Below are 27,785 nucleotides of genomic sequence, written 5' to 3'. Positions count from 1 at the left end.
CCCTCCTGGCTGCAGGCTTGTTCACAGCTAGCCAGGGATAGGGAGAGACATGGGGTGGACTCAAATCTATCGCCAGAGGCAGAGAGCAAGCTACCCAGCAAGGGCTTGTTTGAGCAAGGGGGTCACCCACCGTCACTTCTGTTCTGGAGGATCCTAAAGACAAAGAAAGGATGGGCAGCCGGGTCTCAGAGTAGGCTGCCGGTGCCCAGGTATGGGAAGGTGTAGAGAACCAAGCAGAGCTTCCTTGGAGAATATTAGACTGTCTCTGATTGGTCCTAAATTCAAGGAAGTATTTTGTGAAGTTCTTTGTGTGCTGATCAACTAGACAGGATAAACAATGTTTGGAACCTGAGTTTTCATTCTCTATAAATGCAGAATTGGGGTTCCGTAGGCTGAGGGGTGCCTTGCAAAGGTGCGAGGATAGTAGTATCCAATGCTGCAGCAACGGCAGCATGCCAGAACACAGAACACTCCCACCACACTGTGTAGCAACAACCACTGCCCTGTGGGCTGTGTCAGCTCAGAAACGGCAGAGAATGAGATTGGGCAAAGGGCCTCCATGTAAGTCGGAACATAGAAACCCCAGTTACGAATGCCTCAGAAAGCATGGAGTTTCAATCCCAGTCCAGCATTGCGGCTTCAGGTTTCAAATCCCCAAGGAGGAGAAAATGAGAAAATGGACTAGTGTGCTCTGTCTGGGGTTGGACATGCTGACCTTTGCATTATGGTCACTGGGACACAGACATTCTGAAGCATGTAACGTTAGATGTCGCGCCGCATTTAACATTAAACCCCCAGAACCCTAAGCCAGGATGGTTGGAACATCCAGAGGAAGGCAGGTGGGGACTGATGTGACAGCCTTCTGGTGGCTCCAGGCTCCAGGCCCTGCCATCCTTCAGGCTTGGTTCCCCTCTAAATTAATCATCACGGAACCATTTCTCCAGCCCCTGGATGTCTGGGAGCTGCCCTGAGGTCAACTGGTGTCTATAAATATTACGTGGAAAATTCTAGACATAAACAATTCATACATCTTAAGCAAGTTTTATTATATTTGCCCTGTTACAATTTTTCTATTATCATATTTATTATTATTCATCTTCCCATGCTTAATTCAAATTGAATCACCTTATAAGTAAGTATTTAGAGAAACCCCATAGAATGTGCAGGATATGGCAAGCTCTTTGGTTACAAATACTCAGTGTGAAGGTGGATTAAGTCAACCCGAAGTCCTTTGCTCTTCCTTGGTGATGGTCTGGAGGTGAGAGTCCTAAGCTATTATAACAAGTTTGCCTCGTGGCGATCAGCACCATCCAGGAACTACCACATCAGACTAGAATAGCTCTTACCATCCGGAAGTTTCAAGGAATTAGGAACACCATGCCAGGATGCAAGGACAGAGACAACTTTTTTGAATGCACCCAAGTCCTGTTTGTAACAGATTAGGGGCATGTGCAGTAGAACCTTGGAAGCAGGTCTCGGGCTAAGGATTGGCATGGAAAGAATTCACTGGGAAGTGAATTCCAGAGACCTTGGATCAGAGAAGAAAGACGCCAATAAGCATTGACACCAAGCAAGTCCTACTGAAGGTGACATTGACTCAGCCCCACTGGAGTTCTAGAAACAGTACCCAGGTGAGGCCAGAAGCAATGAAGGTGAAACCGTCTCTATTGAGGTCACCCCTCCTCAATTTTAATGTTTCAGGCAACAGTGCTTTCTGATCATGGGCTGATGAGCTCCAAAGGCGGGGTCCCCCTTGGAACTGGAGAGGCACAGCTTGCCTTGCCTTTGAATGCTCTTCTATTTGTCCCTCTGTCACCTGAACAAACACATAAATTCCATGCCTCCTGGGAAGAGTAGCCGATCTTCTGTAAGGACCTGTGACAGTTTGTGACTGGCATCTGGAACTCGAAGTTATTATCTGTGAGAACATGGCAATGCCTCTGGGCACCTGCAACCAGGGAGCACCATGCCTTTTATTGCATATTTGTTTTTGTGGCTGGGGATTGAACACAGGAGCCTGGCTCATACATGGTAGGCAAGCGCTCTCCCACTGGGCTCCTCCCCCCAGACACTCCTCATTCTCACTGAATGTTTCCCTAAAGTCAGAAGTTATTAAGAAATTACTTTTTAAAACTCTTAAATTTAAGAAGCTAGATTCTGATTGGTATATAGGCACATACTTATAGAGATTAAATTTTCATGGAAAAAAGGGGTATTAACTTTTGAGCATGTTAGCTCATTTATAAGTGTTTTAGGACTGCATATAATTAAGGTAAGTCTTCGGCAAATGAGACTAGTTTAATCATTCAGATTTAATGAAAACAGTCAATTTTTCTCTAATTAATGCTATAAATAATATGAACTACGTTTTATTCTACTATATATGCTTTCTCTAAACTTGTCAGGCTTACTCATTATATAAGACAATGTTACTCATAGTGAATGTTGACGGTTATAAAAAATACATAAATTTTGCATTTAAGTAAATTGACTCATTATTGCAAGAGACTCTATATTCCAACAGTAAAATATTGTATTACTTGTAGTATGTTTGGTTGAACATTGTTGCCAAGATCTTTGAGTTAAATCCTTGGGTTGATATTAAATTGCATTATGGATGATTGGGACTGCTCCTTAGTTACTTGTTCTTGTGATTAACTACTCCAACAAGCATAAGAGGGAATGGGCTGATCCCAGAGGATAGCCCAGCAAGTTAGGGCAGCAGGAGCTTGAAACAGCTGGTGGCATCACGGCCACAGTCAGTCGGGAAGTGGGAGTCAAGAATGTGCGCTATTGTTGGCCTCCCACTCTCCATCTCATATGGTCCAGGGATCCCTTCCCAGGGAACAAATGGTCCCATTCACAGCCAACATGCATCTTCCCATGTCAATAAACGTAATCAAGCTAATCCCTCACAGACATGGCAGAAGGCCCATCTCCAGGTCATTCTAGATTTTCTCTAGTAGAAACACTAATCATCACACATGCCCAGTGCTCTCCTTAGTACAAAATGAGATGTTGACTATCACATATGGCTTTGAATACATAGGTATTTGATTCCAGTTTTATTTGCTTTGTGTTTTATTAATGAGTGTGTATGTTTTCACTGCTGTGAGATGGTCTATAAGGGAGAGGGAATATGGCGTTAGCAAGTGGTTAAGTAAAAAGTTGGTGTTCTTAGGTAAATGGTTGATGTGTCACATGAAGTCACCATGAGCCATTTGCTCACTATGAGAAAGAAAAGTGGTTTACTTTGCTTAACATAACTTAAAGCCTGGCAGAGGGGCTCACACTTGTAACCTCAGTTACAAGCTCAGGAGTCAGAGTCAGCAGGATCAAGAGTTGGAGGCTAGACTGGGCAACTTATGAGGCCCTATCTCAAATAAAGTCAAGAATGACTGGGATAGAGCTCAGTGATAGAGCGCTTGCCCAGCATGCAAGAGTCTCTGGGTTCAAATCCCAACATTTCAGAAAAGGGTGTGTGTGAGGTGTGGTCTGTGTATATGTATGGTGTGTGTATGTATGCCTCTGTAGTCAGAAAACAGAGAGAGGATGAGAAGCAGATCTAGGCTATAAAAGTTCAAGGCCCACCCCCAGGAGCTCCACCTGTAAAGGCTCCACAGACCTTCAGATCAGGACCACCCGCAGGGTACCGCATGTTCATTAGCCACCCTGTATGTTTGATGCTGAGACCACCCAGAAGCAACCAATGGAGAAACACAGCACTGTATGCCCTTCTGTATTTCAGGGCAAACAGTAGTGTTCTCCCTAAGGGCCATGTCTCAGTTTAAAAAAAGATCCAGGAGGCTGGAGAGACTGCTTAATGGTTAAAGCACTTGCTGTTCTTGCAGGGGATCCAGGTTCAATTCCCAGCACCAACAGGTTATCTCACAACCACCTGTAACTCCATTTCCCAGGGATGTGATGCCCACTTCTAACCTCCTTTCACACACATGTGCTACACATATAAACATGCAGACAAAACACTCATAAACTAAAACAAATATTTTAAAATGTTTTTTCAAAGATACCTTTCAACTTAAAATTCATAGAAGATCCCAACAAGATTTTGCTTTGTTGGAGCCGAAGACACAGACAAGGTTCTAACTGTTTATGTCTCCGCCTTGGACCCTGAAAAGGAAGGTTTTATTTTAAACACTAATGAGGAGATATTTCTGGAGAACAAGATCGAATGCTCCAGGTGGTAATAGCATCTTAACATTGACATTAAACCAGTGATGGCCCTGCAGACCTCTGAGACCGGTCCACAATCAACTTCTCCCAGACCACCATGGCACCAATGGAGGACCAGTTTACACAGTGAACTGTGCTTGTCTCTGATTTTTATTCGAAATCTCAGGGTCTCCTTGGTGTGACTCTGTGTGGTTGTTTACACAGGCACAGCAGGACTGTGCTTGACTTTACTAAGGAATCATGGTTACAATGGTGATGTACCATGGCCTTCCTTGGAATGCATGACCAGGTATGACCCTTGCATTAGAAAGGTTCTAATTAGAGGAACTTAATTAGAGGAACTGAACTGATAGAATGCACATCAACTGTAAAATAGTAATAATAATAAGGATTTCTTGATTGGCTTACATGCTAGGGCTCAAATGGTCCAACAATAGCTACCTGCATACTGGAGAAGCTGAGAACCCACTAGCAACTCAGTCCATGAAGCTGGATTCCTCACTAGTTCTGATTGGTCTTGTGGGCCTGGAGGATTCATGGTGAATGGTTGATTTTCAGTCCATGTTGGAAAGCCAGAGAAGCTGGAGTCTGACATCAGCAAGGGACAACAGCATCCACCCTAGAGGCTACTAGCAAAAAGGGGCAAGGAGGGAGGCGGAGATGCTTTCTCCTTGGATCTCTTTATGGCTGGATCCCCCATCAGAAGACGTGGTCCACGCTTGGAAGGAGCTCTTTTCATCAGTTAATCCTTTCTAGAAATACACTTCTGTACCTATGTTGAGGCTTGTCTCTTAGTTGATTCTTAATATCATCAAGGTAATAACTGAGATTAATCAGCACCACAGCCGTTCATTTAAAACCTTTATGAGATATAATCTGTATAAATCACTTATTTAAAGTATAAAAATTCAGTAGCTTATTTCTTTTAATCACCACAATCATTTTGGGGACATATACCTCCCTCCAAACCCCATGGTTTTCTTAGCTTGCATCTAATCCAGTTCCCCTGTTCCTCAGCCCTAGGCAACCACTTACCTACCTTGTCCCCATGCAACACTTCCTAGAAACAGATTCAGGCAACATGTGGCTTCTTACGACCTGTTTCTTTCACTTAGCGTGATGTTTTCAAGGTTCATCCATACTATAAAAGGTGTCAGCCCATCATTTTTCATCAGCACATAATATTCCACTGCGGTTAGATCACCTTTTGTTTTCCTCTTCACCATGATGAACATTTAGTTGTTCCCCCCCCCCCACTTTTGGAATCATGCTGCTGCAAGTATTCATGAATAGGTTTTGTGTCAACAAGCTTTCAGCTCTGTCAGGTACTCCTAGGTCGGAGCAGAACCGCTGGATCCCTCAGCAGCTCCATGACTAACACTCAAGAACTGCTGTGTGTGTGTGTGTGTGTGTGTGTGTGTGTGTGTGCGTGCGTGCGTGCGTGTGTGTGTGTGTGTACGTGGGAGGGGGTACACATACCACGGCATGCATGTGACAGCCTTCAGGAGTCAGTTCTTTCCTTCCACCAGGTGGTCCCTGGGATTGAACTCTTGGCTCGGCAGCAGGCACCTATTCTAGCTGTGCCATCTCGCTAGTCCAGAAGTGAAGACTCTTGAAGAGATAGTGGTTAAAACCCAATGACAGATTTCTATTTTCTGAAGTCACATGCTCTTAATTTGCTAACTGAAAAACAAGACACCATGTGGCCATGGCTAGTCCAATTTCGTAGGTCCACTGAGCGTGCACAATAGGGAGGGTGCGGGGCCAGTGACACTGTGCCTCCCCTTGGGCAACCAGATGGCTACAGAGGCACTGGGTGCTGCATACCCACATGGAAAAACCACATGAGAGGCTCTTACCATTGGCTTTATTTTTTTTTTTTATTTTTTATTCTCCCCAAGTCAACGAGGCAGCAGGATGAACAGAGATGAGACACACTGTTCCCTCACATGATCGTTCAAAAACCTCTTCTAAACTGATGTGTTCCAGAAAATCCTAAGCTTGCTTTCTTTTCTTCATCAGAGTCGACTGGAAAGACGTGGCCTTCCATATGCTAACCATAACTCCCCTCCTGATGGGGGCCAACTTAGAGCTTTCACACCCAGGAGACAGAGAAACTCTGGGTTGACCTCCCTCAAGCTCTTCCCAGAATGCCCAGGCTGACTGCTCTGGCCTCCTTAGCAAGCCCAGTCCCCTGGCTCTCCCAACCTCAGAGCTAACAGAGTAGCAGAGGGTTTAAGGGCTTCTGGGAACCCAACTTGCATGCAACAAGCCCCTCAAGGTCTGCAGCCCAACGATCACTCTTGGATGCTTTCCGCTTCTGTCCCCTCTTAGGAAGACAAGCTTTGTTGGAAAGGGCAACAGAGCTGTCTCAGGACTCAGCCAGGCTCACTTGGTAATAAATGCCTCTATTGTCAATTGAAAGTAGAGTGTGGCTATAGCGGCTTGGATTGTCCCCTGGGGCCAGAGAGGATGGATTTTCTTAGGCTGCCTGAGAGCATCTCAGACGATAACATCTGGGACAAAGGGTTCCCCGGGTGCTGCAATGTCAACGGTGCCTTTTGTAAATGCACTGGTGAACTCAGATGTCACGCAAACAGGGGGAAGCCCCGGTTTCCCTTCCCGTATAGCCAGTGGGTATGTGCCTTTTTCAGCTTGACTCACTAAATTTCCTCACTCCCACCAGCCTTTCTCCGCTGCTCTGTCCAAGGTATTGGGATAAATGAGAACAAAGGGAAGAAAATACCCTAAGCTGCCGGCCCTCCCCTTTGGAACCAGCCAAGCCATGTCGGTATGCTCCGGGGTGTCTCTTGAATTACAGTCAAAACAACAGTCACAGCCTGCTACAGAGTTACTAATGGAGTGTATTTCATTTGCACAGTCTGCCGTGTGTCTCAAGTATCCGAGAGGGTCACCCACGTTGCCGCCTTTTTCGTCCCCGCAGCTTCAGGCGCCTGGCAGGTAGGCCGACAGGCTGCTTCCCAAATGTCTCCATGATTTCTCTTATCCTAGCCAGGTTCGTCTTGGTGAGTATGAAGTCACACCGAGTGGCCCCCATGTCGTAGCCAACCATGCAGTTCTTGGAGGAAGAGACGAAGCCCTCTGCCTTGGCAGTGACCACGTATTCGCCAGGGTTCAGTAGGCGCCAGTAATCCCCGTCGCTGGCTGGGAAAAGAAAGCAGGGGTCCTCAGAGCAGATCCTTTGGAGCACAAGTATTCCCAGCCTCAGCGCATGACCAGCCTAGCAGAGAGGGCCCTGAGCTCCCATGCTCAAGTGCTTACAGCACTCGGGAAGCCAAGGTGTTTTTCTCCTTGGCCGCTGCCTTAATCTTTCAACAGGAAAGGGCAGGGGTGTAGGCTTCTGCAGCTCAGGAGCAGAGCTGGAGATGAGACCTCTGGCAGTTTTCCTATGTGATAGTACAGGGCATTTGTTCTAAATGTGAGCTCACAGACATTATGTCCTTGCCACAAAACAGCATTTTGCAAAGTCAGCAACTCACAGCTTCCTGGCTTCCCTCTGCATAGTTATGAATGCAGAAGAATTACTTCTAAAAGGGGAGAGATTCTTAAAAGTTCAGTAACAGACTGCCCAGGAGATAGCCCTGGTGCCTGCACACTGCTCTAACCCTCATTCTGTGGCCATGGAGAGAAACTTGGGAGCTGCAGGAACAGTTACACAGGGACTCAAGGCAGGGCAGGGACGCAACAATGCAGTAAAAGGCCCATGAACACTAGCAAGCTGCAGGTAGGCTGAAGAGGAGCCCTGATACCAGTTCTACCGCTGGTCACTTACCCATGGGTTCCTTCCTTAGCTTCCTGTGGGTCAGAACAACATCAGGCAATAGCAGACTCTGGGCTTAACTAATTCCCCATTGAGACCAACTAAGTTCACTTTCTCATGCAGGCATGCCTACTGGCTTCTCTTCTTCTTCTTCTTCTTCTTCTTCTTCTTCTTCTTCTTCTTCTTCTTCTTCTCTTCTTCTTTCTTCCTTCATTTATTTATTTATTTGTTTGTTTATATGTTTATTTTGGTCTTTCGAGACAAGGTTCCTCTGTGTAGCTTTTGAGCCTGTCCTGGCCCTCACTCTATAGACCAGGCTGGCCTCGAACTCATAGAGATCCGTCTGCCTCTGCCTGCTAAGTGCTGGGATTAAAGCCGTGCTGGCTTCGTATCCAATCATCTCCTTTCAGCCACTCTATTCACCGACCATACTCAAAGGAGTGATGTTGAGATTCAGTTACAGATGGATTACATGACAAGACATAGGCACTAAAGGATGCCATATCTTCACACAGTGGCTATGACAGGAGCAGAGGGCCACTCCTACTCTCAAAGACACTGTATTTTAGAAGGAAAGTTGGGAGGGCAGAGGACATGTGGAGGACATACTTTGCTCAACATGGCTCAAGAAACTCAAGGATGCTGAGATCCTTAAAAGGAGAATTACATGCCAGGCTGACTGGCCGACACTACTCCTGGGAGAGCTCGCTGAAACATCTGTCTACATATCTCCCTATCTATGTATGTAGTGAACCCAGACCTCTGCATGCCAGACAAGCTCTACCACTGAGCTATACCCCAACCCCATGTGGAGTGTCTTGTTTGATGGAAAACCTGCATTCCCACTAAAGGAAGGCACAAGGCAATAACTGATACCCTTTGGGGAGCTCTTTCTCTGTATGTGTGTGTTGACATGCATGTGTATGTGAAGGGGCTCATGCATGTATGTGTGTACATGCAGAGGCCAGGGGTTGAGTCTAGTGTCTTCCTTGATTGCTCGTCACTTTGTTTACTGAGTTAGGGTCTCTTGCTGCAGCTAGAACTCACCAGTTTGGCTATAGTAGCTATCCAGCTTACCCCAGTGATTCCCTGTCTCTTATTCCTGAGCGTTAGGATTATAGGAGACGAAGTTAAACTGAGTCTCAGCATTTACACGGATGTTGGGATGCGAACTCTGGTCCAAATCCTTGTGTGGCAAGTGTTTTATCCACTGGATCATCTCTGCTCCTTTTCCTGACTCTGAACAGACGCTTTGTGATCCTGTTCTCTCCTCTGGCGTTCCGTGCCTTCCTTGCCTGTCTCTGTTTCTACCTGCTGCATTTCTTACTTGGCACTGGTTACCATCTGTAATATTTTTTTTTTCTCCCTAACCATCAATTGCAGGTCTCCTCCACCAGAAAGCATACTCAGTGGACAGGGACATCTTTGCCACCGTGGCTGTAGTTCTTGGCAAACGCTCAGTGCCCAATGAGCCAAGCCAAAAGGAAGAAGGAAATGATGGTGATCATGTTCATATCACAGAGTCAGAAAAGGAGATATTCATTCTATAATATAGAAGTTTCCACTCCTGAAACATGGATGTCCTGCTTTCCCCTCTGCCTGGCAGATCTCTCAGAAGCTCATGGACAATGTTTTCCTACTTTATACCCAAGGCTCTTGTTATTTCTACTTCTTCCCCAATGATACTTATCCTCCAACCATGCATTGGAGGACATAGAGGGAACCATGGCCTGAGTACTGTCCCATCACACAACTGACCTCGTGTTCTGGAGTAAACACTTCATGTAGCCACCATGCATGGTTAAAACTGTGAAAGCTGCTTGTCACTTATGGGGTGAAAGGGGGCACCCCAAGCCTAATAAGTGTTCATTCATTAGCCACTCAAATTGATATCTTCTAAATAATGAAAGCACGTGCAATCCTAACCCAAATGTGCTCTCTGAAAACTCTTTCTAACTCCCTGCCTGTGGGATTCGGCTTAATGCCTCTGTTTACATTATGCCAACTTCTCCTGAAATGAAAGTTGTCAGATCATATAAGCCTCAGACAAAAATCAAGGCAGATTCAGCACTTCTGGAGAGCATGAAAGGAAGGAGGCCCGTAAAGAGCCGTACGTGGAATATGGAAGGCATCTGCCCAGAGCAAACACTGGGAATTTATTTATAGGAGGAAGTGAGGGGTTGAGATGCATTTCCCATTAGCTTGTCCAAACTGTCTGCCTGATTACAGGGGCTTGAAATTCAGAGCTCATTAAGCAAAGCATTCTCATCTAGGATTACAGTGCCCCAGGGCCTTTTTACCTCCTACTGTGTAAAGCTCCTGTGTTTTCCTACATTGCCCACCAGGCACTAAATAGTGTAAGGAATGGTCAGGGCTCCTTTAAGAAGTACTCTCTGAAAGGAGCTTTTAAGCAATATTTAAAACCCAGAGCCCACATAGAACTAGAACAAATGGCCCCCTCTTTCATTCATAAGGATCACTAATCCTGCTTGATCTCTAGAAAATTATGGGGACTTGGTCCATGTCCATTGAATTGAACGGACGGATGGATGGATGGATGGATGGATGGGCAGATGGATGGATGGATGGATGGATGGATGGATGGATGGATTGGCAGATGTATGTATGTATGGACGGATGGATGGATGAATGAATGTATATATGGGTGTTCATGAGGAGCTACTGGGTACAAATTTCCATGCAATACTAATAAAACCTTATGGACAATGGCTGTAATATCTAGGGCAAATGGCAGAAATCCCACAGAGAGAAGCACTTTGGTGACTAAGGGGAAAGAACAATGATACCCCACACCAGTCCCTAACTACTCAGAAGCTTCCATTGCAATTGGAGTTTAGATCATTGCTCCAGACTATCCCAGGAAAGGGGCAAGAAGAAGCCAAAAAGCCAGGCTGAAAAGCCCCATTTGCAGGGATCTCTTGGGGAGCTTTTAGAAGATGCTGATTCAATCCTAAATAAGAAGTTTCTACATGAGTGCCCTATGCTAACCAACTATGCCACTGGCACTCTGGTGAAAAAGTTTCTGAAATGCCAATCATGAGAGAAGCCCAAGCAACACACTGCAAGGAGCAGGTATTGCTTACTGAAGCAATTTATGCGCATTCATAGATACCTGTCCGGATGTCATGGTTAACCCCTTCGACGGAGATGATGGCATTTGGGATCCCTTTTCCATGCAAATCTCTCACAATGCCTTTGATGCCCCGATGAACCTATGGCAAATGTGAGACACAGTGCATCACCAGCCAGCTCTAGACAGCAGCAGCACAAGGAAGTAGGCAGTGCAGGTAACATCAGTCCAGCCCTCACCAAGAACATTCCAAGGGCCACATCTGGTTCAGTATGCACTTGGCTCTGCATGAACTTTTCAGAATGTTTTGTGGCCCATGAGCCAGAAAGTTTCTCATTGGAATCAAAATCCCCCAGAGATGAAAACATATGAAGGTCTGAGAGTTTTATTAAAATATCCCCACTAGGGCTAGGGATGTAGTACTACAGATACTACAGATGTACAATGCACGCCCAGCGTGCATGAGGTCCTGGTTCCAGCCCTAAAGCACTGAAAAATCAAAGCAAAAAATCTCTGGAAACTAGAATTTGATTTTTCTTTTAATTAATTTATTTTATTTTTAGACAAAATCTCATCATGTAGCCACAGCTGGCCTGGAATTCTCTGTAGAGACTCGACTGGCCTTGAACTCAAGACAACCTCCTACTTCTGCCTCCCAAGTTTTGGTATCAAAGGCTTGTACCACTAGCTTGAAACATAATTTTTATCAGGCATGTTTGCTTTGAATTTTCCTAGGTTCCATGAACTTAACAACAAAGGAGTTAGAGACAAAGGAACCAGGGGCCATCAGAAAATGACTGCTCTGGAAGCTGGGAAGTCATGGCATATGCTTTTAATCCCAGCACTCAGGAGGCAAGAGGCAGGTGGATCTCTGTGAATTCAAGACCAGCCTGGTCTGCAGAGTGAGTTCTAGGCTGTTAAACAAAGAAACCCTGTCTTGACAATCCAAAAAGAAAAGAAGAAAAGGACTGCTTTGTCTAGAGCCCATCTACTGACCATGTCGTACAACACACACTAGCCAGAACCTGTGCCTCAGTCTCCCTGTCTGTAGGATAATGCAACAATCCACGACGGCTCAGCAACTTTCCAATGAGAGTCTGGGCATATTATTGACAGGGGCAACTTTGAATAACTCAGACCACAACTTTAAAACTGTGTTTTCACAATCAAGGCCTTCCCTCTTTTCCTTTCACAAAGGAAAACTAGCCTTTCTCATGAGGTTCCAAGGCTGAAGCAGAAGGTGGACTCACAGCTTCCTGAGATGAAGAAACTGGTTTCTACCCTCTGTGCCAGGAATCCTCCTAGGACCCTTGGAGGGCAGACTCAGCTGTAAGATCCAGATGCCAGCCACAATCATCTGTGCAGAGGTGCAGTCAAAGCACCAGAAAGCCGGTGCCTGTGCCAACCACAGTCATCTGTGCAGGGGTGCAGTCACAGCACCAGGAAGCTGGTGCTTAGTGTCAGCCACAGTCATCTGTGCAGGGATGCAGTCACAGCACCAGAAAGCTGGTGCCCAGTGCTAGCCACAGTCATCTGTGCAGGGGTACAGCCGCATTGGCAGCAAGCACCATCCGACCTTCCCACGACTATGATTCTCACAGCCACATCCTGTTTCTTAGCTAGCTCCTCCTCCTCCCAGTCATGCGCCCAGCATACCTGTTCCATGAACACAATCAGAGACTCCCGGTTATTCTCCCACTCCTCCGGCAGCTCACTCTCGTGAGGGTATTTATCACAGCCCACATAGATGGACAGCTCAAAGCAGTTTGTGTGGAGGTAGCTGAAATCATTCAGACCTGCCAAGTCAACCAGACATTCGAACTAACTTAGGCTTCGAATTGCATGGGGGCGGGGTGGCAAGAACGTTCAAGAACATTTAGAGGTCTTCAAATGAACAGGGAGGCCATAAAAATCTGCTATGGATAAACACAGAAAGCCAAATGTGCCTGAAAAGCCACCATTAATTACCACCATGGACTAAGTGTTTAATTCTCTGTATTTGGCAGCTATACGGGTCTCAGACGAGAGCTTGAATAGTTCCCTATTTCAGTTCATTAAGACAGCTATCCGAGTCACAGCTCATGCTGTCTGCACGGTCTTTTCTGTGTATCTGCCTTCCTGCACCTCTCCCGTGCCTCTCCATAAGCTGTGTCCTACAGGTCACTGCATCCTCCCCACAAGCTCGGCCATAGCTCAGTCTCACAAATAAGACAAGTGAGGCTGCTATCAGCAAAACGTGGATACAGGATTCCTGTGTCTACAAAGGGCCATGGCCTAGGTTGGAGCCACTGCGCTTGTCTCCAATACTGTGGCTACTTGGTAACTGCCTGGCTATCCCACCTACCCAGTGAGCCCCAAAGCAGCAGACCCGCATTCTGACGTGCAGATGGGAAGCTGCCGTTCTGGAGTATGACTATCCCCATATGAGCTTTCTGGGGCTACTGTTACACATGACCACATCCTGGCTTAAATAAGACACTCATTCCTATGGGCTGAGAGGCCGGAAGTCCTCAGGTATGTGTGTTCCCTGCAGAGTCTTGTGGGAGCCCCCTCCCTGTCTGCATGACTTTTGCTGGCCCAGGCATTTCTTATGTCAATATCTTGACTCTAGTCTTCTGTAATTGCTTTTTCCTCTTTGGGTCCATTTAAGGACACTACTCACTGACGCAGGGCACATCCAGTAACAGAGAAGGAACATCTCCAGGCCCTTAAACTGCATCTTCTAAGACTGCCTTCCCAGTAAAGTAACCGTTACTTGGGCAAAGCAATTACAAAAGAGACATGCTGTTTGGGGGATCTTTCTCAAGTCACTACACTATCCAGTATTTGTGAATGAATACATTATTATCATGAGGGTCCCAAGGCATAAAGTAGCCCAACTCTTGGGGTGAGTGGGATCTGCGGATTGGACCTAAGACATTATCCATGCTCAGCACTGAGCCTGTTCTCCACGACTGAGCTTCTCCCTCCTTCTCCCTTCTCGACATCTCCACCTCTGAACAGGAAGTGTCTACCAAGCTATGCTCGATATCAGTAGGGAAAGCACCTTTTCCGGGCGCAGGGAGATCCTCTAAGGGGCCCTCTCTGTTCTCTGAGGGTCAGTTCTAGAAGGTGGAAGCTGGGTAAACAGGCTCTGTGTGGACTGAGGAACGTGTTCTCCATGTGGTTCCCCAGCTCAGCCCTCATACAGTCTTTCTCCCTTCCTGCCCTCTATGAAGGGTCTTTTCTTTAAAGTCAGACTTTGGGGTATTAACCCACTGTGCCACCCTGGCAACAGTACTTAACCTTTAGCAGCTGAGCTCTCTCTACTTGTTTCCAGACTCCAGACACTTCAATTTCAGCAACTGTGACCTTGAGTAAACCAGGGACTAAAGGGACATGATGGGACTGTATTCAGGGACATGGTGGGACTGTATTAAAGGACACGATAAGGCTGTATTCAGGGATATTATGGGATTGTATTCAGGGACACGGTGGGACTGTATTCAGGGACACGGTGGGACTGTATTCAGGGACATGGTGGGACAGTATTCAGGGACACTGTGGGACTGTATTCAGGGACACGATGGGGCTGTGTTCAGGAACACGATGGGGCTGTATTCAGGGACACAATGGGGTTGTATTTAGGGACACAATGGGACTGTATTCAGGGACATGGTGGGACTGTATTCAGGGACATGGTGGGACTGTATTCAGGGACACGATGGGACTGTATGCAGGGAGCCCTTTACGAGGACAGGCCAACTCTACATCAACTCTTCTATCAACCCACCGCCAGGAATTACTGAGGACATCTGGGAGCAGAGCCACCTAGTGCAGGTCTTGACTCTTAGGAGGGATTGGCTTCCTTTAAACATAAAGGTGTCGTTAGCCTCACATTCTTAGGCTCCATGAGTACTAAAATAATTGTGATCATCAAAACTGTGGAGTGGATCTATTTTCTTTCTTTTTTCTTTGTTCAAGAATCTTTGAAGTATTAGAAGCCTAAGACATGCTGGAAGCCGAAGACATGCTGGCAAACTGATAAGAAATTTCAGCCTGGAGCGGCTTGGGCCCATCCATCTCTGTCATTGACACCCTGCTCTCCAAGCGAGGCCTTGCTCAGAGTGTTCCACACAGAAGGGCTTCGACAGTGAAAGATGTGTCTTTCCCACCTTTCCAGAGCACCTGTGGAGCAGGATCTTCCACACTGCCTGAGAGTTCTTCCAAACCTTCAGCCCTGGCAAGAGGCATCCTTTCCAAACCTTTCTGTGACTGAAGTCATTCCTACTGCCCACAGCACCCGCCCATCTGGGGACTGACAGTGCAAGTCTGCAGCCAAGAAGAGCAAGTGGAGTTCAAAAGCACAGGCTGCCCATGCTAGACACTTTGAAACGGAAATAGCCTCACTTGTAACTGCCCCACCCCCACCCTCTGCACACTCATTGAAGTCTGCAGTGCAGGGTAATGAGTGTGAAAAAACAATGGAGAGACTGAGGGGGAGGGGGAGGAAATCAGAGATCAGATTTCTTTAATCTACAAAGAATGGAATCTTCCGAGTCCATCACAGAAGGATGATGGAAAAGAATCAAGCGAGCATGTGGCTTTGCTACAAAGTCCCCAAAATAAGGGCAAGCAGAATTGGGTGAGTGGAACGTCTGATGCTGCCTACACTAGCTTGCAGCAGCCTGCTTTCATGATGTCACTATTAATGGGATGCTGTCACACTCAATTCTGTCTGTTCGCAACTTAGTCACAGCAGAAAAAAAAAAACAAAATAATAGCTTTTACTCAGAGATTCTTGTAGGTACGTCTTTAGGGCTAAACCTGAACTTTTTTTTTAAAAAAAAAAATGCTTTCTTAATCAATAGGAAATGTCCCCGATAAATACAAACCAGTGTTTCTTTTGTAATGGGCATAGTGCAAAGTCGTTGCAGAGAAAGAATTATCTCCACTTGGATTGCTGTCAAGACAAATACGGCATCCTTTTTGACATGTTTTGAAGTGACTATGGGAACAATTATTTCTATTTTTGCTTTCTTTTCCAAGAGAAAAGTATACTTGAAAAGTATTTGAAGACTGAATTTATAGTAAAGTAAAATACCATGGAAACTAGTGTGTGGAATGGAGAACAGGGTAGGCTCAGGACATCACGGGGTCTTCTAGTTCCCTTGGAAGGTGCTGTGGTAAAATAGTCTGACGAAGTGCAACTGGGAGGGTACTGTCTGGCGTCCAATTCCAGGTCACAGTCCAACCGAGCAGGGAGCTCGGAGTGACTGGTCATAGCCACAGTCAAGGGCAGAGAGAAATGAATGCATAAGCATGCATATCGACTTGCTTGGCTATGCTCAGCTCACATTTCCAGAGACACCTACCTAGGGGATGGTGTTGCCCACAGTGGGCTGGGCCTTCCCACATCCATTAACAACCCATCCCGCACACATGTCCACAGGCCAACCCCATATAGACAATCCCTCACAGTAACTTGAGGCATTGCTCTTCTCCCATATGATCCACAGGGCTCTCTGATTGTTACTAAGTGATTTGGGGGTCTCTTGGGAAAACCTCTCCAGGCCAATGTGCAGGTTGTACACAACAGGCATTGACATATATCATTGGTGAAAATTGGGTGACTAGCCAGTGGACAGCAGATACACATAACTATTGCCACCACGTGGAAATCTCAGGACCCAACTTGGTAACGGCACACCTCAGCCAAGATGAGGTTCCCAGTCTTGGACAGTCCCCCAGATCCTGGTAACTGAGCACAAAGCCCTAGCTCTGGCACCACTGTGCCCTGCCGCTTTCTCCCATCTGCAGTCCTGTGAAGTCTGAGTAACTCAGTGGCTAAGGGCAAGACCTAAAACATTCCACCTCTATCAGTATCTCACTTGGGCAGAGTCCCTGCTATCTCCAGGCATTCTCGTTCATAAAAATGAGTAAGCCCCACCTACCTCTGAGAACACAGTAAGGGTTAAAGACTAGTCGTTAGGGAGTGCTGATGCTTTGGAAGCCACTGATGGCAGTCACACTGAGCATAACAATGAGAGGGAGTATGATAGCTCATCAGTTGTCAACCTTACTACATCTGAGATCGTCTAAAACCCAAGCAACTGGGCACACCTGTGATGGATTTTCTTGACTGGATCATTTGAGGTGGGAAGACCCACCATGAATCTGGTCCACACGTTCTGATGGGAGCCCACATGGAAGAAGGAAGCTTTTGCCTTTTGCCTGCTTGCCCTCACTCTCACTGACAAGTGCATCTATCCTACAGCTGAAGCATCCCTCCACTGGTATTAGAACTTATTTCTTCAGGATTCCAACACAGACTGAAGACCATGAGCTCTCTGGGAATTCCCTGGAACTCCAGTACCAGACTGGGACTCAACAACCACCAGATTCTTGACCATTATGTCAGGAGAAAGAGCTACTCAGACTACAGCCTGTAATCAACTCTAATATATATATGTATGTAGATACATATATATATTAGAGTATATATATATGAATATATATTAGAGTATATATGTATATAATATATATATATTAGAGTATATATGTATATTCATCCTATCAGTTCTGTTTTCTTAGAGAACCCTGACTAATCTGCAGAGGGCATAATAGAGGAGGGATCTGGGAGTTAACTCTGGACTAAAATCTATGATTGTTAATATTACCAACTTGACAGAACCTACAAACTAAGAGAAACACCCCTGGCTATGTCTCTGAGGGATTCTCTAGATTGGGTCAATTAAGGTGAGAAGACCTTGGATATCACCACATCATAGACTGGATTACTGGGCTGAACAAGAAGGAAAAAGATAACTGAATATCTGTATCCATCGGTCTCTACTTCCTGGCTATGAATGCAATGTAACCATGCCTCACATTCCTGCCATAATGGACTGCATCCTCTACTGTGAGTCAACGACCCTCTAACACACACACACATACATACACACACACACACACACGCACACACACCACTACCAACACCACCACACACACACATACACACACACACACCCCACTACCACCACCACCACACACACATACATACGTTTCCCCCACCTCCACCAGTCCCCCACACCACCACATACACATACACACACCCCCAGCACACATACACCACTACCACCGCCACCACACATATACATACACATACACATACCCCCAGTCCCCCCCATATACAAGCCCCAACACACACATACACGCATACCCCCAGCCCCCCACACCACCACACACACATACACACATATCCCCACCCCCCATACATACACAACCCCCAACACACACACACACTACACATACACACATACCCCCAGCACACACACATACACACACACACACACCACACATCACACCCATACCCCCCTACCCCTCCCACAGTTGCTTTTTTGTATTTTGTCACGGCCACAGGAAAAGTAACTAAACTACCATCCATGGCCATTAGGGACATGATGTAGACTGGCAGATCTTAGACTTACTTCCAGCCACCGTGTGCCAGGAAGCCCCGTTGACAGTGCCCTCCTCCTTCTGAAAGTCTTCTGTGTGGCACACTCGCCTCCTGGCATCCGTCATGAGGCGGTGAGTGGAGGCATAGGAGTATGCCAGCCAGCGGAACACATGATCATCGGGTGTTGGGGTGTGCTCCTGCATCTTCCACAGGGACCGCACCATGTCATAGGGGTATGCCACCACTAGCTCACCCCCCTGTAGGTTGCCTCCCAGCACAAAGGGGATCTTCTCCATCCAGGCAATGACAGCTCTGGTCTCCATGGCCACCTGGGAGTATACAAATTTAACAAAGAGAAGGAAATTGCTTCATCGCCCTAGCTTTCAAAAAAACGGAAATTTTTTTTAAAAAAAAATCAGGAATTTTGTTGAATAATATTAGTAATATTCAGAATCTCAAACTGTGTCCTGGGAAAACTGGACTTTTTAGAAGCGATGGATAAAAAAGGGACAGCCAAGGAAATGCTCAGTTTCCACAGCAGGATAGTCTAGTAAATACTGAAGTGGGGTTAAAGCAATATCATCCTGTGATTCTACTGAACTCCTGGGTTAGGAGTCTTTACCCACAGCGGCAGACAGCAGAGAAAGACACACGAGTTAGCTGATGTCTCCAGATGAAAGGCACACACCCCTGAACCCACAAAGCTGAATCTCACCAGACCTCTAGCTGAGGCATCAGCTGATTTTTCTGCAAAGGGCCAGATGGTGAATATTTGGGGCTTTGTGGCCCAGGCAGGCTCTGCCACAGCTACTCAACTATGCTCCTGTAGCAAAGAAACACCATGCAGAAAATGCAGAGGTGTGCCAACCAAGGCCACTCGGGAAAGCAGGCCTGAGTGGGCTGTAGTTTGTGGACGTCTGCTCTGTCTAGTCTCTGCCAGTCTTAAAGTCACTCTCTGTTTCCATAAGATGGAGAAGGACGTACACTCATCAGAGGAACACAGCCCTGGCTCCCAGAGGCAGTGAAGGCAGCTGCTCATACACAGTCAAGGGTGACGTGAAGATGTAGGCAAGACAGGGAAGGAGAGGAAATAATGGAGAGCAGTTTGTTCAAAGATGTAAAATGACTTTAAAACAATAGAAAGGAATGGGCCTCCTTTGAATCAAGGTTTAAGCAAACGGGAGAAGGGTAAAGTGAGGTGAGAGCTATGAACAGGGAGAGGGGAGTTCACTGATTGGTGCAAGGAATGAAGTGGGGACAGTAGTGGTGCTCGCCTTTAATCCCAGCACTCGGGAGGCAGAGGCAGATGGATCTCTGTGAGTTCAAGGTCAACGTGGTCTACAAAACAAGTTCTAGGACAGCCTGTGACACAGAGAAACCCTGTCTCAAAAAAGCAAAGCAAAACAAAACAAAAAAATAGGAACTCTGACATACACCTTGCATTATCAAGAAAAATCTTATTTGGGGCTAAGGAGGACTCTGTGGGTAGAATTGCTTGCCTCGCAAGCCTAATGACTGGAGTTCAGGTCTCAGAACTCACTTAAAATCCAGATGTGGTAAAGGAGCTCCCTGGAGTTTAGAGACGCCTGTTGAAACGTTTACAAATGAAATGACAAGATGACCTGGTGTCTGCTTTCGTTAGAGTGGGGAGAGATGTCTGGGTGGAGGAAGCATGTGTTGGCACACGTCAACGCCGACACGAGGACTTGTGAGCCCTCTGTTTCTCCCTTTACTTTTGTACTTTGACTTTTTATGGGGAAAAGTTAAAAAAAGAGGGAAATGACAGTGCTAAAAGATCAAATTAAAGGTTGACGTGGCTTAATATAGACATGTAAATCAAGTCAGATTATAATAAACTGCGATTGTCACGCAAAGGTAATTTCAGTAAGACAAAGTTGATGACAACAGAGGGACACAGGAAGTCACTTACTGTGCAGACAGAAATGCCAACTCAGGGGTACAATGTGCTTGCCAGGCTTCATCAACCTTGATTCTGGTGTTTAAGCACACCATAGACCCTGAGTCAGGTTAATTACAGAGCACATCTCATTGCACAGAATCAATATCGTTCCATGCTGGGAACACACAGTCCAACCCAAGACCCAAACAAGTCTCAGGTGCAGGTGCTATATAACCGGGGTGATTTCAGCCCCTCACACACCACATTGCTTCCCATCCTAAATAAGCTGGCTCTCATTTCCCCTCGGTCTTGTTTTTTTTTTATTTATTTATTTATTTATTTTTTTTGGTTTTTCGTGACAGGGTTCTCTGTGGCTTTGGAGCCTGTCCTGGAACTAGCTCTGTAGACCAGGCTGGTCTCGAACTCACAGAGATCCGCCTGCCTCTGCCTCCCGAGTGCTGGGATTAAAGGCGTGCGCCACCACCGCCCGGCTCGGTCTTGTTTTATCTGCACATGAAGATGTCAAATTTACTCTTTAGTTTTACTTGTCTTTCTCAGTTTTTTTTTTTACCCAGTTTATGCTCCTAAGATTCATTCTTGATTTTGATGAGTGCTATTTCTCAGTCTTTTCCACTTTACAATGAAGAGACTGTTTATCTATGTAGGTGAAAATGGACATTAAGTAGTCAATCTTTTGCTGTAAGGAGGCGTGGTGCTTTGAACTCTCTGGTGCTATGTTCTGGTACACACATCACCAAAAGTGAAATGGCCACATGTCCCAGGACTCCATCTTGTATATGTCATCAGAAGTGACAGTGTTTATACACCTAGCAATTGGTGAAAGCCGAAGATAATTTCATGGGAGTATAATTGATATGGATGAGGATAATGATAGTAACAAATTCATGCATTTTGGGGGTTGCTATTTTGATTCTTCACAACTCGGTAGTTATAAAGAAATTCAATCAAAGAATTTCAACAATACCAGCTTGTAAGGCAGTTATGACCTAGGGTTATTCCTTCTGCTGGAGAGATGAGAAAGGAGAGCTAGCCTTGTCTCAATCCTCCATGCCACACCCTCTGGAGATACCAGCAGACAGTCTTCTGCCCTCCTCTGCCCTACAAATGAGACGGTTTTTTTTTTTCACTCACTGTGGCATTTTCAGACAGATACCACTCAGGGATGGCAATGTAGTGGTTGGGCACTTTCCTTGGGGCATTCTGCCGGTCCTCGGCCTCCCAGAGCAGCGAATTTAAATCTGGAAAGTTGTTGTTGATATCGATCCCATCATGGGTCCAGCGTCCCAGGGACCAGCCTCCCAACTCGGAGCCCTAGAGAAGATCCAGAAGGTAAAGAGCTCTCAGATGCAGTGGAGAATCGAGGATGTGCAATGTGTCTGGGTCTCCTGTGTGCATCTCCAAATCTCTGAATGCTCTTGGCTCCAGAAAATCAGTAAGGTCCAAGTTCAACTATAGACCCTATCTCAACAACTAAAGTGGGGAAGCTATGGAGAAAGCTATTGAGGCCAGCCTCAGAGCCTCCCTGTGCACATATACACACATGTACATGCACATGCACACCCACAACATATATCACTTACACACATATCAAAAATAAGAGAGAGGGCTGGAGAGATGGCTCAGAGGTTAAGAGCATTGCCTGCTCTTCCAAAGGTCCTGAGTTCAATTCCCAGCAACCACATGGTGGCTCACAACCATCTGTAATGGTGTCTGGTGCCCTCCTCTGGCCTGTGGGCATACACACAGACAGAATATTGTATACATAATAAATAAATAAATAAGAGAGGGGGAGAAAGAGAGGGAGAGACAGGCAGGCAGACAGACAGACAGACGGACAGGCAGAATCAGATTCCTGGGAGTTGCGCTAAGCACACCCTGGAGCTGGGATCTCATATTGGTTGCATCTGGAGTCTAGAAGACACTTACTCCTTCGCAGGCCTTCTCATAGCCATCAGGATTGAGGGAGGGTAGAATGTGGATCCGCGTCTCTTCCACCAAGCGGACGATGCGTGTGTTCTGCGCCAAGTACTCCTGGCAGAGGAACTGAAGCAGCAGCAGCAGCAGCTCACGGCCGAGTACCTCATTGCCATGGGCCCCTGCGATGTAGTGGAACTCGGGCTCACCTTGACAAAGAAAGAGAGGCACAGGCTCCTGCAGGCGTCTACACAGACCCTGGCAAAGTTTTGAATGACACAAACACCTTACAGCCATGTTTTTTTTTCTTTCAAATAACCCCCCAAAATTGTATTGGGATAATTATTTTAAACTCAAGTGCTCAAGCACGTAGGAAGGGCAGAGACAACAAGCCTGAACAACTAGAGCCATGGGGTGTGTGTTCTCACTTAGCAAGGAGAACCAAATGCCTCAGTACTAGTGATTACAAGCTAAACACAAAGCACAGCCATTGCTTTTCTCTTCGATGGTGTAGTTTCTCTTGGGGATTTTCTTACTGTGTTTTACAAGGAGCCAAAGATGAATGAATACACAAAGAAAATGGTCTTAAAGGAGTCAGCTAGGACACATGCTGGTGAGTGGTCCGGATATTCTCTCCTCCAAAATTCAGCTTGTTAATGACAGGGGCTGTGGATTCATGGGTGGATGTCTATAAAATTCAAGTTCAAGTCAAGACTCTGTGATAGTATGAAGAGGCAGAGCCTTTAGAAGGGGATGGGGGGTTATCATCCTCGGAGAATGTAGCCTTCCACCGCCTTGTATCGTGCAAGGGTCAGCAGAAAGCAGGTCATCACCAATCAGGCTGCAGAGGTGCTAGCATCTCGATCATGAACCTCCCAGGTTCACCACTTGGGAAAAATAAATTTCTGCTGTTTATAATATGCAGTCTTGTCTATTTCGTTATAGCAGCTAAACAGATTACAATATCCATGCTGGGAATGGCTGATCGCACTTCTTTTTCTTCCTTGTCAAGTGGTTCTGTGTGAGGAAACATGATTTTATCCACAGGTAAGGCTTTTGCCTCCTGAAAGAAACTCCTGAGATAAACTCCTGAGACAGGAAACATGGAGGAATGATAGACCTATCTTTGGCACCATATCTTGTGCACTTAGATTTCAGAGGATTTTGAGATCCTGGTCAGTTTTGCCTACAAGAAAACTGAAGGTCCACCCGGCATGCAGGGACTTGGAGTAGTGACGGCTGGATAGGAAACAGCTGAAGACTGGCTACATTTAAAGACACCATAGACATTCTTCAAAAAGAAGGGAGCCCGCAGTAGAGAGTGCGGAAGGCGTATTTGTAGTCAAAACAGTTATGAAACTGTTTCTTTACTCAAGATAATGAGAAGCTAAGCTCAATATTAAGATGGGTAATTCTATCTCCCATGCTGTGGCATATAGGTCTTCCTTTCATCTGTATGATTCTCTACAGGAATGTGGCAATATCAGGAACTGATCTCCATGTCTCCAAAATTTCAGCTGCCAGATTCTGTCTCTATACTAATATTAATTTATCAATAAAATTGGTGTGTTATATAATACAAAAAGAAAGAAAAGAAGGAAGGTAGGGGAAGAAAGGAAGGAAGGAAGAAGGAAGGAAGGAAGGAAGGAAGGAAGGAAGGAAGGAAGGAAGGAAAGTGAGCCCTGTGATTTCAGTCATTCATGAATCGGAGAGTCCAGAATGTTCTCCTGGAAGAGGAATTTTTTTTTTTGTTGTTGTTGTTGTTGAGACCCGGTTTCTCTGTAGCTTTGGAACCTATCCTGGAACTAGCTCTTGTAGACCAGGTCAGGCTGGTCCCGAACTCACAGAGATCTACCTGCCTCTGCCTCCCAAGTGCTGGGATTAAAGGTGTGTGTCACCACTGCCCGGCTGAGGAATCTGTCTTATATCCAGCCATTTTCTCCTTTGTCTTGTGTTTGGCCTCAGAAGCAGAGAGCACAATTGCATGTGGTGCCTGAGCAGCACAGGTGGCTGCTTCTAGCTCAGGGAGCTGTGCAACTCTTCTAAGATATGAGGGACACAGAACCAAAACCTGCTTGTTGGTGAGATAGGTGACTCATGCCCTGAATCACAAATGCTCTCATGTAGAATGTGAGGAGATGTCTTCAAATTAGATAAGGAGCTACTGAAAATGGGGTGCCATCATCTTGGTTGGGAAGCTGGCATAGTTAGCACCAGCTGCCAATTTGACACAAACCGAGAGTCACCTGGGAAGAGAGACCCTCGGCTGAAAATATACCCACATTAAACTGGCCTGTGGCCATGTCTGTGAGGTTATTTCTTTTTTTAAAATTGATTTTTATTGAGATCTACATTTTCCTCTACTCTCCTCCCTGCATCCCCCCCTTTAACCCTCTCCCAAGGTCCCCATGCTCCCAATTTACTCAAGAGATCTTGTCTTTTTCTACTTCCCATATAGATTAGATCTATGTATGTCTCTCTTAGGGTCCTCATTGCTGTCTAGGTTTTCTGGGGTTGTAATTTGTGGGCTGGTTTTCTTTGCTTTGTGTTTAACAAACCACTTATGACAATTATCACGTGTACTCACTCATAAGTGAGGTTATTTCTCAACCACTAGTTGATATAGAAGGGCCCAGCCCAGTGTGGGTGTACCACCCCTAGGCAGGCGCTGCTGGACTGTATTTAAAAGGTAGTTGAGAAAGGCCATAACCAAAATTCTTCCTTGGCCTCTGCTTTAATTCCTGCCTCCAATTCCTGCCTGAACTCCTTCCCTGGTTTCCCTTGACGGTGAGCTAATAATACCTGTGAGTCCAGACAGACCCTTTCCTCCCAAGCTGCTTTTGGTTATGACTCTTCTTACAGCAACAGAAAACAAAGACAAAAATCCGTCTCACCAACTTCATGCTCCCCAGGGTGGTCAGAGATCTCTACAGCATACAACTTCAGGCCCTGGTGGCTTTTGCCAATGTTGTAAATCCTGGTGATATTGGGGCACATCTCATTCACAACCTTCATCAACTGAAAGACAAGATAAATGAAAGGTTTTGAATGGTGATAGCCACAGGCTTAAAAAACAAAGGACAAAAAGCAGTGTTCCCCAAAAGGCAGCTATTTCCACAGCCTCTCACCTCAGCACCCCCTCCATCCCACAGCTCTGTTGCTATACCTCTGTCTAGAACACCCTCTCTGGTCCCCTATTTCCCAGAATAATACCCGCCTTTCCAGCCAGAACCTATCCTTTGACCATCTCCTCTAAGGAGAAGCTCCTGGCCATTGCCTACCCTGGCCTGGTACTCTTAGGACACTTGATTATGTTATAGTGATAGCTTCTAGCTACATACTGAATGTCTGGGCCCCTCAGCTGAAATCTAACCAATGCAATAGCATTAAAAGGTGAAGCACTGAGTCCAATGAGATGGCTCAGTGGCTCAAGATCCTTGCTGCCAACCTGAGTTCCATCTTCACATATAGAAAGGAAAAAACCAACTCCCACAAGGTGTCTTGATCTCAGCAAGTGCACGGATGCCTGCAAGTGCCCATATCCTAACACACCTAATAAACAAATGTAACAACATATTTTTTTTTTATAAAACGAAGTGAAAAATTAGATGGTAATTATGTCATGTGGGTGGAGACTTTGTAAACACAATGAGAACCCTTTAAAAGAGGCAAAGGACTCGTGTGTGGAGCAGTGGGAAGGCCGCATACATGTGTGAACCAGTGGGTGAGCCCTCAGCAGACACCACACCTGCTAGCACCTTGAGCTTGGGTTTGTAGTGGCTTCTAGGACTACAAACAAGGCATTTCTGTGGTCTACTAGTCCGCCATGACAGCTCCAGCAGTCTAAGGCATCTTCCTGGGTTGGGATTTTCACTCTCTCAGATGTCACATGTGTTTGTCACCCCCTGGTTGTTGTCACCACCTCCTACCCCCTTGGTTGTCATCACCACCTCCCATCTCCCTGGTCGTTGTCACCACCTCCTTGGCTGCAGTCAGCCTCTTCCTGGTTGTAGTCATGACTTTCTCACTGTGAAAGTCTCACATCTTTCTGAACCAGTCTCTTTGGAGATCAAATTGTACAAATATGGAGTATTTGATACTAAGTTTTCATAATCACTGCACACCTGAAGAAGGTGTCCCTGCCCTTCTGGAGCTGGGAGTGCAACAGGAAGGAGGCATTGGATGATGCAACTCATGAATGCTAATGAAGAACTTCATGTGGTGGCCATGGACACAAACCTCATGGGCCAGGTGGTGGGCTAGAGTGGGGAAGGAACCCACATACCATGGTCTAGAGTTTAAGATCAGCTAGTTAACAAACAGAATAGTGTGAGCTATCAGGGGATGTAGTGAAGGCTCTCTAGTAGGAGAACAGCTTCTAGGGGGATGGAGGACCAGTGGCATCCTCTCCTCAGAAGTTGCCTGCCTCGCATCCCTGACCGGTGTTGTGAGCATTGATTGGCTGGATGAAAGGTGTTTTTGCAATCCCCAGGCACCAGAACCTGGTGTAAAGAACACTGTATTCTCTCTCTGTTTCCTGAGGACCCCGCTCTCCTCTGTGTTTACTGAGGACCCCGCTCCACCCTGTGTTTACTGAGCACCCCATTCTCTACCAGGCACCATATAGACAGTGAAGACTGGAAGGTCTAGAGGATCATTTCAGAGCCATGAGTTAAGAACAGAAGGGACACTCTGGCACTGGCAGAGCAGGGGAAGAACACCCTGGCAAGGGTGATGAGCAGGCAGTATCCATTGGAAGGACTCCGCTGCCCTGAAATACAATCTAGAACTGCAAGTGTCCCTTTCTCCTGCTGCAGTGTGAACAATGGCCATAGTCCACTGGCCTCCAGGCCCTGTATGCTCATCCCTCCTGGTGTGGTCACACTGACAAGGATCTTAGCAGGTCCTGGTTGGCAAGGAAGCCACTGTCTCGGGTTCAGGCCAAAGATTATTTCTTCAAGAATAAGACCTAGGTAGTCCATTACTAAGTGGCAACAAATTTAAGTTTCAAGCACAGCCCTGCCTTCCTTCTCTGTTACCCTCAGTCTTTAGTGCAACCAGCACCAGAGGTCACAGCCTCTACACTGGAGGCAGACAAATGTCTTCCCCTGAATGCAGCCCCTCACCAGCCCATGTGGCAGCACTGGAGACAGTGAGGGTGAGGAGTGGGGAGATGCTAGGAACCAACACTAACTGAGAGACATGGGGCAAAGACAGAGCTACGTTCTAATCACAGTCGTGCAGAACCTATGGAGACAAGTCCAAGCACTGGAGAGAGAAACGTGTGTTGCTGTAGCTTGAGTGTATGTGTTCCCTGAATTCACAAGGTGGAATCCAAGACTCAATTTCATAATGTGTAGGGGTGAGGGCTTTTCTAGGAGGTGATCAAGTCACGAAGCTCTGCCCTTGTCAGTGGAATGAGTATCCTTATAAAGGGACAGGAGAA

General features: G+C 46.2%; 1 protein-coding gene across 2 annotated transcripts in view; it reads right to left on the bottom strand.

Annotated features, from left to right (window-relative positions):
• Window positions 1–6,062: 6,062 nt before the first annotated feature.
• The window catches only part of Cpxm2 (carboxypeptidase X, M14 family member 2), a 116,456-nt gene continuing 94,733 nt past the window's right edge, over window positions 6,063–27,785 (bottom strand). The window contains exons 8-14 of one of the 2 annotated variants that reach the window (XM_041666558.1): window positions 25,234–25,357; window positions 22,352–22,548; window positions 21,557–21,736; window positions 18,536–18,833; window positions 12,723–12,862; window positions 11,109–11,208; window positions 6,063–7,359 (exon numbers count right to left, since the gene is read on the bottom strand). In XM_041666558.1, coding sequence (XP_041522492.1) covers window positions 7,106–7,359; window positions 11,109–11,208; window positions 12,723–12,862; window positions 18,536–18,833; window positions 21,557–21,736; window positions 22,352–22,548; window positions 25,234–25,357 — 1,293 coding nt within the window. In that variant the 3' untranslated portion in view covers window positions 6,063–7,105. The remainder of the gene's footprint in view (window positions 7,360–11,108; window positions 11,209–12,722; window positions 12,863–18,535; window positions 18,834–21,556; window positions 21,737–22,351; window positions 22,549–25,233; window positions 25,358–27,785) is intronic. The other variant, XM_041666559.1, reaches the window with a different exon arrangement.

Source organism: Microtus oregoni, unplaced genomic scaffold (assembly GCF_018167655.1).
Source record: "Microtus oregoni isolate MIOR12 unplaced genomic scaffold, Mior012 000016F_ref0000370, whole genome shotgun sequence".
NCBI classification, from domain to species: domain Eukaryota; kingdom Metazoa; phylum Chordata; class Mammalia; order Rodentia; family Cricetidae; genus Microtus; species Microtus oregoni.
The sequence above is the reverse complement of the archived record's forward strand: the minus strand, read 5'-3'. Positions and strand labels throughout refer to the sequence as shown.